Source organism: Malaclemys terrapin, chromosome 9 (genome assembly GCF_027887155.1).
Source record: "Malaclemys terrapin pileata isolate rMalTer1 chromosome 9, rMalTer1.hap1, whole genome shotgun sequence".
NCBI lineage: Eukaryota > Metazoa > Chordata > Testudines > Emydidae > Malaclemys > Malaclemys terrapin.
This window is the reverse complement of record NC_071513.1, coordinates 45093791-45107748: the sequence shown is the minus strand read 5'-3', so window position 1 is coordinate 45107748 and position 13958 is coordinate 45093791. Positions and strand designations below refer to the sequence as shown.

At 48.1% G+C, this 13958-nt stretch overlaps 1 protein-coding gene across 5 annotated transcripts in view; it reads left to right on the top strand.

Annotated features, from left to right (window-relative positions):
- MID2 (midline 2) overlaps positions 1-13958 on the top strand; it is a 432473-nt gene that overhangs the window by 55027 nt on the left and 363488 nt on the right. For all 5 annotated transcript variants that reach the window (XM_054039814.1, XM_054039809.1, XM_054039813.1 and 2 more), the window contains exon 2: positions 12564-13279. In XM_054039814.1, the coding sequence (XP_053895789.1) occupies positions 12620-13279 (660 nt within the window). In that variant the 5' untranslated portion in view covers positions 12564-12619. The remainder of the gene's footprint in view (positions 1-12563; positions 13280-13958) is intronic.

Genomic DNA, 13958 nt, shown 5'->3' with positions numbered 1-13958 from the left:
TATCCTGAGACTTGTACTTAGAAATGGCTGAACTGTTTTGGTTTAAATAAGTTAAAAAAAAAAAAAAATCAGCTTGAGGCAGACACCCAGCATGGAAAATTTGGGCCCAAATGGTAAAAGTTACAAGTGGAAAGTTACAAGCAACTGAAAACGGTCTTAAATTGGGAAGTGTCTGGTAACCTTAACAGGTGGTGCTGCCAGCTCTGGCTTTAATTATCTGCAAAAAGAGTTGACTAGTGAGCTGCAAAACGTGCAGCTAACACACGATTATTTTGACTAGTCAGTTCTAGAGAAGACTGAGGAATTGGAGAAGGAACTAATAGAGGTGAAATTCAGCACTGGCAAATGCAAGACAATGTGTATTGGAAGGGAGAATGTGATCTATTCATGCACCTTGGTGGGTTCTAAATTAACTGTAACCACTTAGGCAAGAGACCTGGGTGTCAGTGTACACTGGTCAATAAAACTACTGCTCAGTATGCAAAAGGCATACTTAACCTGTGGAACTCATTACCACAGGATAGCATTGAGGCCAAGTGCTTAGGAGGATTAGATTTTTATGGGGTAAAGAGATTATCCACAGCTATGTTAGGTAGGATTTTTTAAAAAATGTGGTAGTACCTTCATGTTTCAGGACATAAATTAACTCCCTAATGAGATGGAATTATGAAGAAATATTCTGTTTGTGGCGATTCTTCCATAATTGGCTAATATGGGGTTTCTTGCACTTTCTTGTGAAGCATCTGTTACTGAGTCACTGTCAGAGACAGGCTAGCAGACTGTAAGGATCACCGGTCTAATCTGCTGTGACAAATTCCTAACAAATGCATAGAAACGGCAGCCATCAGTTTTGAGCATAAAGGTACCATGTTGAGCTGTAACTACATTTTGGGAGTTGCATGGACTGGATACATGAGAGTGGGCAGTTCACTCCTCTCTGGTCACTGGTTGCAACAGCTGAGTGAGCTAAGCAGTGCTTACAGTAACCCCAAGGGATGCCATACAGTAGCGGAGATAAATCCCACAAGACATTGGTTTGGGGAGGATCAGAGCCAGAGTTTAAGGCTCTAGTGTGGGCAAACCACGATTAGGAGAAGAGGGAGAAGATTTTGCAAAATTATGTTTTTAAGGTGGGTGTATCTTGGGAACCCCTTGCTCCAATGACTAGGGTTGCCAACTGTCTAATCACACAAACCCAAACACCCTTGCTCTGCCCCTTCTCTGAGGCCCCGCCCCCCACTCACTCCATTCCCCTTCCCCCCGTCACTCGCTCTCCCCCACCCTCACTCACTTTCAGCTGGCTGTGGCAGGAGGTTGGGGTGCAGGAGAGGGTGCCATTCTCTGGGCTGGGGGTTGAGGCCGAGGGGTTTGGAGTGTGAGAGGAGGATCCAGGCTGGGGCAGGGGTTTGGGGTGCAGGAGGGGGTGCAGGCTCTGGGAGGGAGCTTGGGTGCAGGAGGAGGCTCAGGGCTGGAGCAGGAGGGTGGGGTGCAAGAGCAGATGCAGGCTCTGGGAGGGAGTTTGGGTGCTGGGAGGGAGTTCCGAGCTGGGCAGGGGGATGGGGTGCAGGAGAGGTGCGGGGTGTGGCCTCTGGTTGGGCGGCGCTTACCTTGGGCGGCTCCCAGAAGCAACTGGCATGTCCGGCTCCTAGGCTTAGGGGTGCCCAGGTGGCTCTGCGAGCTGCCCCTGCCTGCAAGCACCGCTCCCGCAGCTCCCAGCCAATAGGAGCTGTGGAGTCCTGCGGTCAGAGCGGGGACAGCGCGCAGAGAACTCCTGGCTGCCCCTTTGCCTAGGAGCTAGAGGGACGTGCCGGTCACTTCCGAGAGCCATGTTGAGTCGGGGCAGGTTGGGAGCCTGCCTTAGCCCCGGGCCCTCGCTGCACCACCAACTAGACATTTAGCGGCCTATTAAAATCTCCTGGATGGCTTTCAATAGCCGCCAGGAGATTGATGCCGATTCCGGGAGACTCCTGGCCAATCTGGGAGTGTTGGCAACCCTACCACTGACCCCAGGTTTGGACTGCTCATGCTACCCAGTGAGGCATTACACATTTTGAGATAATCCGAGTAAGTGTGCCCTTGTTGCTAAGAAGGCTAATGGCATTTTGGGCTGTATAAGTAGGGGCATTGCCAGCAGATCGAGGGACATGATCATTCCCCTCTATTTGGCATTGGTGAGGCCTCATCTGGACTACTGTGTCCAGTTTTAGGCCCCACACTACAAGAAGGATGTGGAAAAATTGGAAAGAGTCCAGCGGAGGGCAACAAAAATGATTAGGGGGCTGGAGCACATGACTTATGAGGAGAGGCCGAAGGAACTGGGATTGTTTAGTTTGCAGAAGAGAAGAATGAGGGGGGATTTGATAGCTGCTTTCAACTACCTGAAAGGGGGTTCCAAAGAGGATGGATCTAGACTGTTCTCAGTGGTACCAGATGACAGAACAAAGAGTAATGGTCTCAAGTTGCAGTGGGGGAGATTTAGGTTGGATATTAGGAAAAACTTTTTCACTAGGAGGATGGTGAAGCACTGGAATGGGTTACCTAGGGAGGTGGTAGAATTTCCTTCCTTAGAGGTTTTTAAGGTCAGGCTTGACAGAGCCCTGGCTGGGATGATTTAGTTGGAGATTGGTCCTGCTTTGAGCAGGGGGTTGGACTAGATGACCTCCTGAGGTCCCTTCCAACCCTGATATTCTGATTCTAAGCATGCAGATTTTAGAGCATGGAGAAGTCTCGCCCTTTAAACAGATAGCGATGCTCAATCTTACCTACAGTGGAGTTGGTGTTCGGCTATAATACCTGCTCTGCAATCTATATAGTGTCAATATTGCATTCAATGACTCTTCTGCTGTCTTTGTCCTCTTTATTTGGCATACATTGATTCCCCCCCCCCCCCTCCTTGTGTTTTGATGGAGCTGAAATTAACACAGCTGCTTTTGTTTCTCAGCATCAACAACAACTTGCCATCAGTGTTGTTTTTATCCTGCCTCAGCTTCTTTGTCCTTTTTCTAATAGGCCGGCACTCTAGTGAACAGGAAGTACCCATGTACTGATATGTATGACATGCTTGGCAGAGCAGAATCTGCCTATTCTATTAGGAGAAAAAGGATTACAAAAGGGTGGAAGCGACTAAGTAGAGACCTTTGTTCACACCAACTTGCTGATAATGAGCTCCAGCGAGAGAGGCTTGTTGCTTCAGAGGTGAAGGTTCTGGCAGGCCACAGCGGGTCCTTGCATCAGGGATTTAAGGTGAAGTCAGAACCAGAACATGTTCGTTGCAGTAAATGAAAATCTGGTCAGTGACTGCTCTGCCAAGCACTCTCTGCACTGCAATGGCACCTACTGATCCCAGGAACCATTAACTTCTCTTTGATTTTGCAAAGCCTCCAACGGGAATATTGAGGTTACTTTCCAGCACTGTCACTGCCTGAGACTGCTCCTTAATTAGGATAAAATAGCCTCTGATTAACACCATCATCTCAGAAAATCTCCTTCCCTGTTTCCCATGTGCTCTCATGAAACCAATTGACTTGACAGTGCAGGGCACAATCGGCAGGGTGCTGGGGCAGCAAAATAGCTAATGATGGTGTGTTGTGGGAGTGGCTGCTAGGATGAAAACTGTGGTTATTTTCCACATTGCCCAGGCTGGTGAGAGTTCTGGGGCAGAGTTGCTGAGGATCTCTTCAGGCATATTAGGAATGGGCCAGCACTGCTCCTAGGATCCCGACCCTCAGCGGCCTGTGTTGGGTTATCTGTAAAAGGATCTGTAATCTGCTTCTGTGCGCAGTGCTGCTGAGTTCTCTCTTCTTCTCTTTTAAACCCTGTTGATCAAGTTCCTTTGACTGACTCACCTGCACTCTGCCCACTAACTCACCTCTGTGTTTAGTGATGCAAAGTGTGGCTCACACATCAAGTGTGGAGTTCTGGATTGTCGTATGTGACTGCTTTTGTCTTCAGCATAGAGTTGTAGCTCACAGGCTGCAGCTCCCAGCATGTAATGCTCCATCCTGACCAAAAGGGGCTCTGCTGGCCACGTCCTGATGTTAAAGATGAAGGTGGGTTGTGGGTACTGGCCCCACTTTGCCTGCCCCTTTGCTGGAGAGTTAGAGGAACCCTGGCAGCAGAAGGAGACTTGCAGAATTTGATCTACATTTAAAATTGCCCCCTTAGGTGCTAAATATTTACCAATTTCTTACTGAATTAGCACCTTAGATGAGAGTTTGATCAAGCAGAAAGAATGCTGGAAATAGCTGATGTCTGATACCTGAACCCCTCTGCTGAGTGGGTGGGAGACTATCGGCTGCTGCCTGGAATGAACTTTCAGCAGAATTTCTGCTTAAATATCAATGGAGACCAATGTGAAGCTGCTTGTTACACCAACATTTTGACAAGCAGAGGCCCTGGGTAGATATGCTGTGAAGGCAACGTGTGTACCGATGGATTATATAACTACATGGAAAGTCATCCCACCCAAGTGTTTCCATGGCAAAAATATTTGCTTTTATGTTGAACTTTACTGAAACACTGATTCCTGTAACTGTAGCCCTGTCCAACAGCTGCTTTCCTGTAGTTTCCCCAGAGGGTGATTTGTGCTGTGGTTTGGAATAGTTGATCTCGCAGACCCTCATGCAGAGCCTGTGCATTATGACACATGCTGCTGCCCTCATATGCCTTGTTAATATTGTATAGTTTTTATATTTAGGGAGTTAATTACTGTAAACAAAGCAGATTTTAATCTAATCAGCTGTTCTATCCGCTGCATCAATCACAGACATCAAAGTGAACATAAAAGAAAGAAGAATAAAAGCACTTTGAAAGCAGAGCCAACTGATTCACCCAGGTGCATCTGGACTAGCTTTCCAGTCCATGTCGTTTCTCTGTTTGCTTTAGACCCATTTCAAGACTTCTTTCCGTTATCCTAGATCTATTAGATATTGCAGTGCTGGGCAAAGGAGATTACCATAAGAATGGCTGTATGAGAACAAAGCAATGTAGTCCAGTTTTTTGCCTCCTAGTGCTTGAAGGAAGGTGTAAAATCTCTACAGTGCATCTGCCTGTGTGATGCCGTCGTGGGGGACTAACTAAAATGGTGAGCAATTGTGACATAAAGCAGTGGTTCCCAAACTTTTCCCCTGCATGACCTCATTTTCAGATGCATTGTTTCCCGTGATCTGGACAGATTGGTGTCCTTCAGACAGCATGACCTGGCATGGACCCTACGTGCAAGATCACACTGTGATTTTACAAAATGGTGTCCTCCACACACCTGGGATTGCCATGACCCAATCTGCTGATGGAGTGTCCCAACTTGGGATCGCGACCCGTAGTTTGGGAACTGATGCCGTAAAACAGAAGGATGCAAGTCCCTTGGGAATATCCTAGACATTGTAGCTGCAGCAGGTGTTATTCTTACTAACCAGTTGCACCAGTGACTCCATAAAGAAGGTTGCAGAAATCTTCCCTTTATAATCCTTACCTGCATATCCTTTATTAAGGTTTTTAGAAAGGCAAACAAACCCATTTAGGGCTCATTTCTGCAACTCTTGTATTGCCACTGATCTGAATGAGATTACTCATGATCGTAAACCCTGCTCTGTGCGGACTGCTGAATTCTGTTTATAAGCATTGGCCTCTTAAAAATAAAGCAGGTGGGCTTACTTAATTGGAGGCTCCCGCCTCAGCAAGTGACAAATGCTGAGTCAAGGGTGGTTTGTAATGTCAGAAGGTCACAACATTCTGAACAAACCAAAGGAAATGCAGTGTAGTTGCTAGCAGCAGCAACAACAGTGAGGAATAGCCAGCATGGTGGTGAAACAGATATTTAACCCAATCCCTACTATCTGCACAGGCCTGGATATCACAAAGGAGTACGGCGGAGTCCGTTTAGGAGATGGAAGTATTGGGGCACGTGGGAAAAGCTTTCTTGGCTGCTCCCCTCACTCTGCCATGGCCCAGACAGGAGTTGGGGTTTGAGAACTGGCACTAGGGCAAAGGGAAAAGCTAGTGCTGGGAACAGTTTCCTTTCTCCAAATGTTTTTGGACACAGCTGCTTTTCCACACTCCAAGTCCTTGGGTACTTTTGGAAGGCCTCAGAAAGGTTACTGCAGCAGTAAGATACATTACATTTTTAATTACTTAATTTTATAAGCTCTGCGAGCTGGTGCAGGCAGAGACGAAAGTCTGCTTGAGGCACTTGCAAGTGTTATTCTAGGCAGTTCGGAATAGATTGTATGATACGCGGGGACTGGCTCAGGCAGCTTCCAACAAGCTGCCTGCGTTATTGAATGTTTGAAGATGCCTGAAGCTGGGCAGGGAAGCTGTGTCCCCAAGTCATGCTGCTGTCAGTCCACTTGTGGTCAGGGAGCGGCTGCTGGTACTGCCCCCAGGTTGCGTAGGAGCCTGTCACGTCCCTGTGATCTTAACGATTGCTCTGGGCTTTGGAGCCATTTAGGGAATTGCTCTTGTTGGAGTTGGAGAGAGAAACCCACGGTGGGACCCCGAGGCAGCAGGAGGAGGAACTGGCCCGGTCAATATGGTGCAAGGGTCTTCTGTCCCTAAGATTAACTTGTGACATTCCCAAAGTGCCCCTACTCCTACTCCTGTCTGTCAAACCCTCTCTGCCCTGAGCACCACTGTGCTGAACCCTCGAGCGCCATCCCAGCTCTCAAACCTTCCTGATCACTCCCCTTCCAGTGAGACGCCTCCAAAGCACCTCCCAGCTACCAAACCCTCTTTTCCAGCTGCCAGAGTGCTCTCTGCCCCACCTGTTCTCATGTCAATGTCTAGGTCTGGGGATGGTAATTAGAACAGACTCCTTTATCTCCAAAGTTACGCGCTCTCTCCCCCACAGTGACTGTGGCATCAAGGGAGGGTGCTCTGCCCTTCCCAGATAATGTAGGGAGTTAGAGCTTTGAGAGTACCTGACAATAGGGCATGTAGCCATTGCTAGCCCCAGACAGCCAGGCTCTGCGCTCCCAGTGTGCCCTCTTTGTTGCAGTCCCACGGATTTCATTAGAATTACTCCTGATTTACACCAGCAAGAGACCAGCCTGGCCCCAGGCCTGCAGGAACTACAACAAGAGAATTCTTGTGCAACGTTTTATTCCAAGGGTAGGTATTGCTTGGAGCATCTGCTCTGAAGGAATTCAGGCAGGCAGGTCTGCGCGTGGTTGGCACATGCTAGTCAATCTGACATGCAAAGGAACGACAAAGCTGCAAAGCGGATCTGCTGAGTCTGATTGATTCCACCAATGGTGTTAGGGAGATGGCATTAGCTCACCCAGAGGTTAGTGCATGGATGTGGCTGAGGGAGCTGCAGTGATACAATGCTGGGGGAATGGCAGGTCCTTTTAGCTGGATCAGAGGTCCCTCAGTTGAGGGAAGTGCTGATGCTTTGGAGTGGTGGGTGGGTTCTTTCCATTGGTCATAGGTTTCACCCCCACTCTGGACTTTAGAGTACAGATATGGGGACCTGCATGTGAACCCCTAAACTGAATTACCAGTTTAGATCTGGTTTTGCTGCCACCACTCCCAAGTTCTAACTCCTTTCCCTGGGTAGCCTTGAGAGACTTCTTCACCAATTTCCTGGTGAACACCGATCCAAACCCTTGGATCTTAACACAAGGAGAATTTAATCACCCTCCCTCCTTTCCCTCACCAATTCCTGGTGAGTCCAGATCCAATCCCCTTGGATCTTAACACAAGGAAAAATCAATCAGGTTCTTAAAAAAAAGGCTTTTAATTAAAGAAAAGAAAGGTAAAAGAAACCCTCTGGGAGATAGCATACAAGCTGATCTCACAGACAACAGATTCAAAACACAGAGGATGTTCCCCTGGGCAAAAACTTAGTTACACAAAAAATACCCAATTTAATTATTCCCTAATGCCCAAGACAAGTTACAAAGAAAATAAACATAAACCTATTTATTCCCTTCACTAATACTCACTACGTGATAAGAGGCTGATTTCTGGACCTTTCCCACTCTGGTCAAAACTGAAACTAAACTCTAAACAAAGGAAACTTCCCTCCTTCCTTTTGAAACATCTTATCCCCCCATTGGTTCCTCTGGTCAGGTGTCAGCTAGGCTAGGTGAACTTCTTAACCCTTTACAGGTAAAAGAGGCATTAACCCTTAACTATCTGTTTATGACACCATCCGAGGCTGGTCATAAATGCTAAGAGAGTTCGTGTTCCTACCAAATGGTTGCAGTAACTATTCAGATTGGGGACCTTTCTGGTACACAGGACTCTCTCTCAGTGGCAACTCTGTTCCTGAGGGAAGAAGTGTGTCACTGCAGTGATGGACACAGTCATGTACTTTGGATCACTGCCTCTGATGTCAAAGTGCCCCATTACTCACAGTGTAATCTGAGGTTTTGCTACCAGGATCTTCCCACAGGAATGACTTAGTGCAGTGGTTTTCAACCTGTGGTCCATGGACCCCTGGGGGTCCACAGACCATGCTTAAGATTTCCAAAGGGGTCTGCACCTTCATTTGAAAATTTTTAGGGGTCTGCAAATGAAAAAAGATTGAAAACCACTGATTTAGTCTATTAATTCTTTCAGAATCAGGGACGTTATATTGAGGAACAGATTTTACTTAGACCACATTGTAGGGTTTTGTGGGGGCAATGAAAGGTGCTGTGGTCTAGTGGATTGAGCATGGGGCTGGGATCCAGGAAGCTGAGTTCTAATCCCATTTGTCACCAATTTGCTGTCTGGACAAGTCTCTAACTCCTTTATGCCTAATTTTTTCCATCTCTGAAATAACTCCTCCTTACCTGCCTCTCAGGAACTTGTAAGGATGACTGAGTCATTGCCCGTCAAGCACTCTGCTATGTCAATGCTAAGGACTGTGTTCTCTTGAATCTAAATAGATTTTAAAGTTACTTTGTTGCTAAGATGTAATAAGAGTAATCGAATGTGATGATTTAGATTTAATATTCAAAAGCTGTGTGAGAAAGCGCCTGCTGCTCTCTAGCAGAAATTAATGAGTTTCCTCCATTCCCATGGCTGTGCATTTATCACTGACAGTGCTGCTGCCTCAGACACAGGAGTAAACAAACAGCCGCCTGCCCACCACTAGAAATGTGGCACCTCGAGTAGTGCGTGGGAGGGTGTTTGCAAGCGTCTCAGAGGTGTGACAGACCAAGGGAACATCTGGTGCCAATCTGGAATGACTAGGGCTGCGTTGTTGGCTGGTTTTCTTCTAATTTTGAAGGCAAAGGGCAGGCTGGATAACTGACCCCTCCTTTTACTGGTGGGGTTTCTTCTGAGAGCCCCCCTCTAAGTGGCTATCCACGGCCTTGCCCAACCGCCGTGCCCTGGGCAGAAGAGGCTGGGCCTGCCCATAGAGAAGGGCTGGCTGCTCTTTCAGAGTGGCCCAGACTTGGTGGGGGCTGGAGGAGCCGCCCTGTGTGAGGGTGGGAAATAGCTGCCCCATTCCTCAGTGGAGAGTCCCCCCGCTGGGCTGAGGGGCAGGGTGAAGGCACAGGAAGGCAGGGAGAGGCCATGGGGCTAATGAGGAGCCTCCCTAGCAAACAAAGACAGCTACGGGTGGGGGTTAGGGGAGCAGGGGAGAGCACCTAGCAGTAAGCAGCACTCCTACTCCTTCCCACAGGGTCAGCCAGCACTAAATTACCCACAGGCAGTTTCCCTTTGCCCTCCTGGGAGGAGAAAGAGAGGAACAGGAGTCTGTGTGTCTTGCCCTGGGTAAGTGTCCCCCACACCCACCACGCACACACCAGGAGTAAGAAACCCTCCAGGTCAGCCATGTGCCCATCCTGCCCATCCCTCTGAGTCACGGCAGTGCCACGACAGCTTGGCACATAACCAGCTCCTTCCAGATATTCTCTTCGATAGCCAGCTCAGAGCATTATGCATTGCAGGGCCTCTACCAGCCCAACTGTTCATTGGTTTGCCAGCAGTGCAGTGCGCTCCTCTTTAACACAGAACAGAACTAGTGAGAGCACGTGTCAGATATACACAGCCAGACTGTCCCGCAGCCTACTGCAGTGCCCCTGCTTGCTGATTAGCCTCTGTCACTCTGCATCATGCCAGGCGTCGGGAGCCTTTGGGTCAACTTGTTTTTTCCTCTCCTTAGTGCCTGCAGTCCATTATTCTAGCGTGTTTCAGAAGTGAAAATTTCCCCCTGGAAAAGAAGCTGGTGTGAGGTCTGGAAGTGGTTTTACCAGGCAACCTCCACTGCAGATGCCCATTGCTCATCCAGCAGGTGTTTAATAATTACACTTGGAAGGATTAGATTTGTAATGGTGAATGTTGGTACACGTCAGTTTCACAGTACACACACAAATTGAGGAAAAAGTATTTCCAGCAGTAATAATCAAAAAGTAAGAAAAACGCCACTTGAGAACTTCTGAGCATTTAGGGATGTTTCCATTGTATATTTTGACATGTGATCATGCTAAATTGGGTTTTAATGGTTATAGAGCTTTAACTTTCTGACTTTCAGTGTCTACTGCCATTATATCATTATTGTCTTGCTCCCCTTGTGTGTGACCCCTTCCCATAATGTTGAGGAACTGTGAAAAAAACTAAAAAATGGATTGAAAATAAACACCAATATTAACTGTTGAAATGATCAAAACCCACAAACTTCTGCCAAGCCTGTTGATAATGTACCTGTAGAGAGTGTCGCATCACTTACGCTTTTTTTCCAGCCATCTGAGGAGCAACTGCCATCTAAACTCTGCTAATTGCCTCTTTTTAAGCACTTTTGTTGAAGGCAGCTGACCTGGACTGAGGGGTGGGAGAAGGTTGGGATTGGGGCTGGGGGGGATGGGTGAGCTGCTACTCAGTTTGTCAGGAATGAAATGGAGCAGCCCGTTTTACCCAGGGCAGTGGGGAGCAATTTGAGTTCATGCACTGTGAAATCAGAGCCATTTATTGTTCTGTGCTCGGAAATGCATTTTGTGATGCAGCTTAAAGCAGGGCATCTGAACAGAGCCCATTTCAAACCTTCCTCAGAGGAGGCTGTGTAAAAATATTGCCCTGTTTTCCTCCAGCTGGAGATGATTTAGGATCCCCTGCATTCTTCCTTGAAGTGCTTTGGAGAAAATAGAGCGATGGAAGTTTAGAGACTATCAACTCACTCTCCTCCCTTCCCCACCCCAAAGACTGAGGAGCTGGTTCAAACACACAGCAAAAGAACAATACATTGGAGTCCCTGACTGTTTTGCTTGGTCAGAGGTTCCAAGACTCCAGTCTCTCCCTTCCCATGCTTTCCCTGGGATCCTTCATTGAAAAGAAGTAGGTGCTTTCTAATCAGTAGAGTAAATGTTTAGGGTTTTATCATTGCTGCTTGTTTTTCCTCCTTGATGCACACCAGAATTCTCATGCACACAAGACAGGCATGATCCCCTCTGTTTCTTGTCTTCTGCAGTGTGAAATTGTGCAGTTTTCCTTGCCTTAGCTTTTTGCATTGATGTCCCATGCTTCCTTCCCAGGCGAGAGGGAAAGCGTTATAGCAGAGTTGGCTTTTTTTTTAAACCCCCTCCCCCCCCAATTTCCTGTCTGTAAATATTCCTGCAAACTCATAGACTCATAGACTTTAAGGTCAGAAGGGACCATTATGATCATCTGCTCTGACCTCCCGCATGATGCAGGCCACAAAGCCGTCCCTGCCCTTTCCCTTGACTCTGCTGTTGAAGTCCCCAAATCCTGTGGTTTAGAGACTTCAATTAGCAGAGAATCCTCCAGCTAGCGATCCCTGCCCCATGCTGCAGAGGAAGGCGAAAAACCTCCAGGGCCTCTGCCAATCTACCCTGGAGGAAAATTCCTTCCCGACCCCAAATATGGCGATCAGTAAAACCCCGAGCATGTAGGCAAGATTCTCCAGCCTGACCCTCATTAGCCATTATACTATTTACCTGCCATGGCACGCTGTTCCTTTAACTAAAATCACGTTATCCCATTAAACCATTCCCTCCATAAACTTATCTAGCTTAATCTTAAAACCAGACAGGTCCTTCGCCCCCACCGTTTCCCTCGGAAGGCTGTTCCAATATTTCACCCCTCTGACAGTCAGAAACCTTCGTCTAATTTCAAGCCTAAACTTCCCCACGGCCAGTTTGTATCCATTCGTTCTCGTGTCCACATTAGTACTGAGCTGGAATAATTCCTCTCCCTCCCTGGTATTTATCCTTCTGATATATTTAAAGAGAGCAATCATATCCCCCCTCAGCCTTCGTTTGGTCAGGCTAAACAACCCGAGCTCCTCGAGTCTCCTTTCATACGACAGGTTTTCCATTCCTCTGTGAGTCAATGTCTCAGCTTTGCATGAATATGATCTTGAGGATGTGATGGAAGGTTTTGGACCATCCCCTGCCATGCTCATGTGAATGCGGTGCATTTAAGATCCACACTGACTGCATGTCTTATTTTTCTCTGTCATCCCTCCCTCTTTCCCCCAAGAAAATGTCTGGTCTTAGTTTCTGGCAGGAAGGAGTCACTGCTATTTTTCCTTTTGCTGATGCTAATGTAGTTCCTGATGTCTCTTGTATTGAGTAGCTTGCTCTCATGCTGCTCCTTTCTCCTGTTCTCTCCTGTAGGTATCTGACCAGCTTCCCTGGTTTTTGATGCTGAAGCAGAATTGTTTTAACTAAAGATGGAAACACTGGAGTCGGAATTGACCTGTCCAATCTGCTTGGAGTTATTCGAAGACCCTCTGTTGCTGCCGTGTGCTCACAGCCTGTGCTTCAGTTGTGCCCATCGCATCCTGGTGTCCAGCTGCTCCTCCAGTGAGTCAATAGAGCCCATCACAGCATTCCAGTGCCCTACCTGCAGGTATGTCATCTCCCTTAACCACCGTGGCCTAGAGGGCCTCAAGCGGAATGTGACCCTGCAGAACATTATAGATCGCTTCCAAAAGGCTTCTCTGAGTGGCCCCAACTCCCCTAGCGAGAGCCGCCGAGAGAGAACGTACCGCAAGAGCCCTGCCATGTCCAGTGAAAGGATAGCGTGTCAGTTCTGTGAGCAGGACCCACCGCGGGATGCGGTGAAGACCTGCATAACTTGCGAGGTGTCCTACTGTGACCGCTGTCTCCGGGCCACGCACCCCAACAAGAAGCCGTTCACCAGCCACCGCCTGGTGGAGCCCGTGCCGGACACACACTTCCGAGGACTCACTTGTTTGGAGCACGAGAACGAGAAAGTGAACATGTACTGTGTTGCGGACGACCAGTTGATCTGTGCCTTATGCAAACTGGTGGGACGCCACCGGGACCACCAGGTGGCGTCGCTGAGTGATCGATTTGAGAAGCTCAAGGTAAGAGTCACTGGCTTTCCCGAAACGAGTGGTGTGAGCTGGGGAGGGTCCTTCGCAGCTCGCTGGGCTCGCACGAAACCAAGGGTGGCCGAATTGTGCAGGAAACGGAGCAGGTGCCAGCTGGGAGCATGATGAAGCATTGCATGCTGGGAGCTGCAGTTTCAGTGGGCCTCAGCTCTATGGTGAAGTATCATGGGTCAAATGGTGGAACGCTGTGAACTGTTGCTCTTTGGCCAGTGGCAGAGCCCTAGTGCCATGAGGAAGGCTGCTGCTTGCTGGGAGTTGGACGGCCTTCCTTGTAGGGACCATGGTTTTCCAGTGGAGTATTTTCAAAGCTAAATCAGTTCCAGATGTCCTAGTCAGTCTCTTATTTACACCTAACTAACCCTCCAGGCTTTAGAAGGTCCATAGGTTAATGAAAACTGCACGATCCTTTAGCGGCGAGCTCTCCAGACCATTGGCAGCTAGAGGGTTAAGCAAACCACATGAGTGAGAGATCCTGCTTGTATGATTGCAGGAAAGTTGTTCATTTTCTGCTGATCTACATGTCACGAGTTCAGTCCTCAGGCATGCTAACAAAACCATAGAGCCCACAAAGTACAGAGCAAGCCTCCCCGTGCCCCAAATTACAGGGAGTTGTTGTGTGTAATAGAGAATGCAATGGTGATTCTGGGCAGCA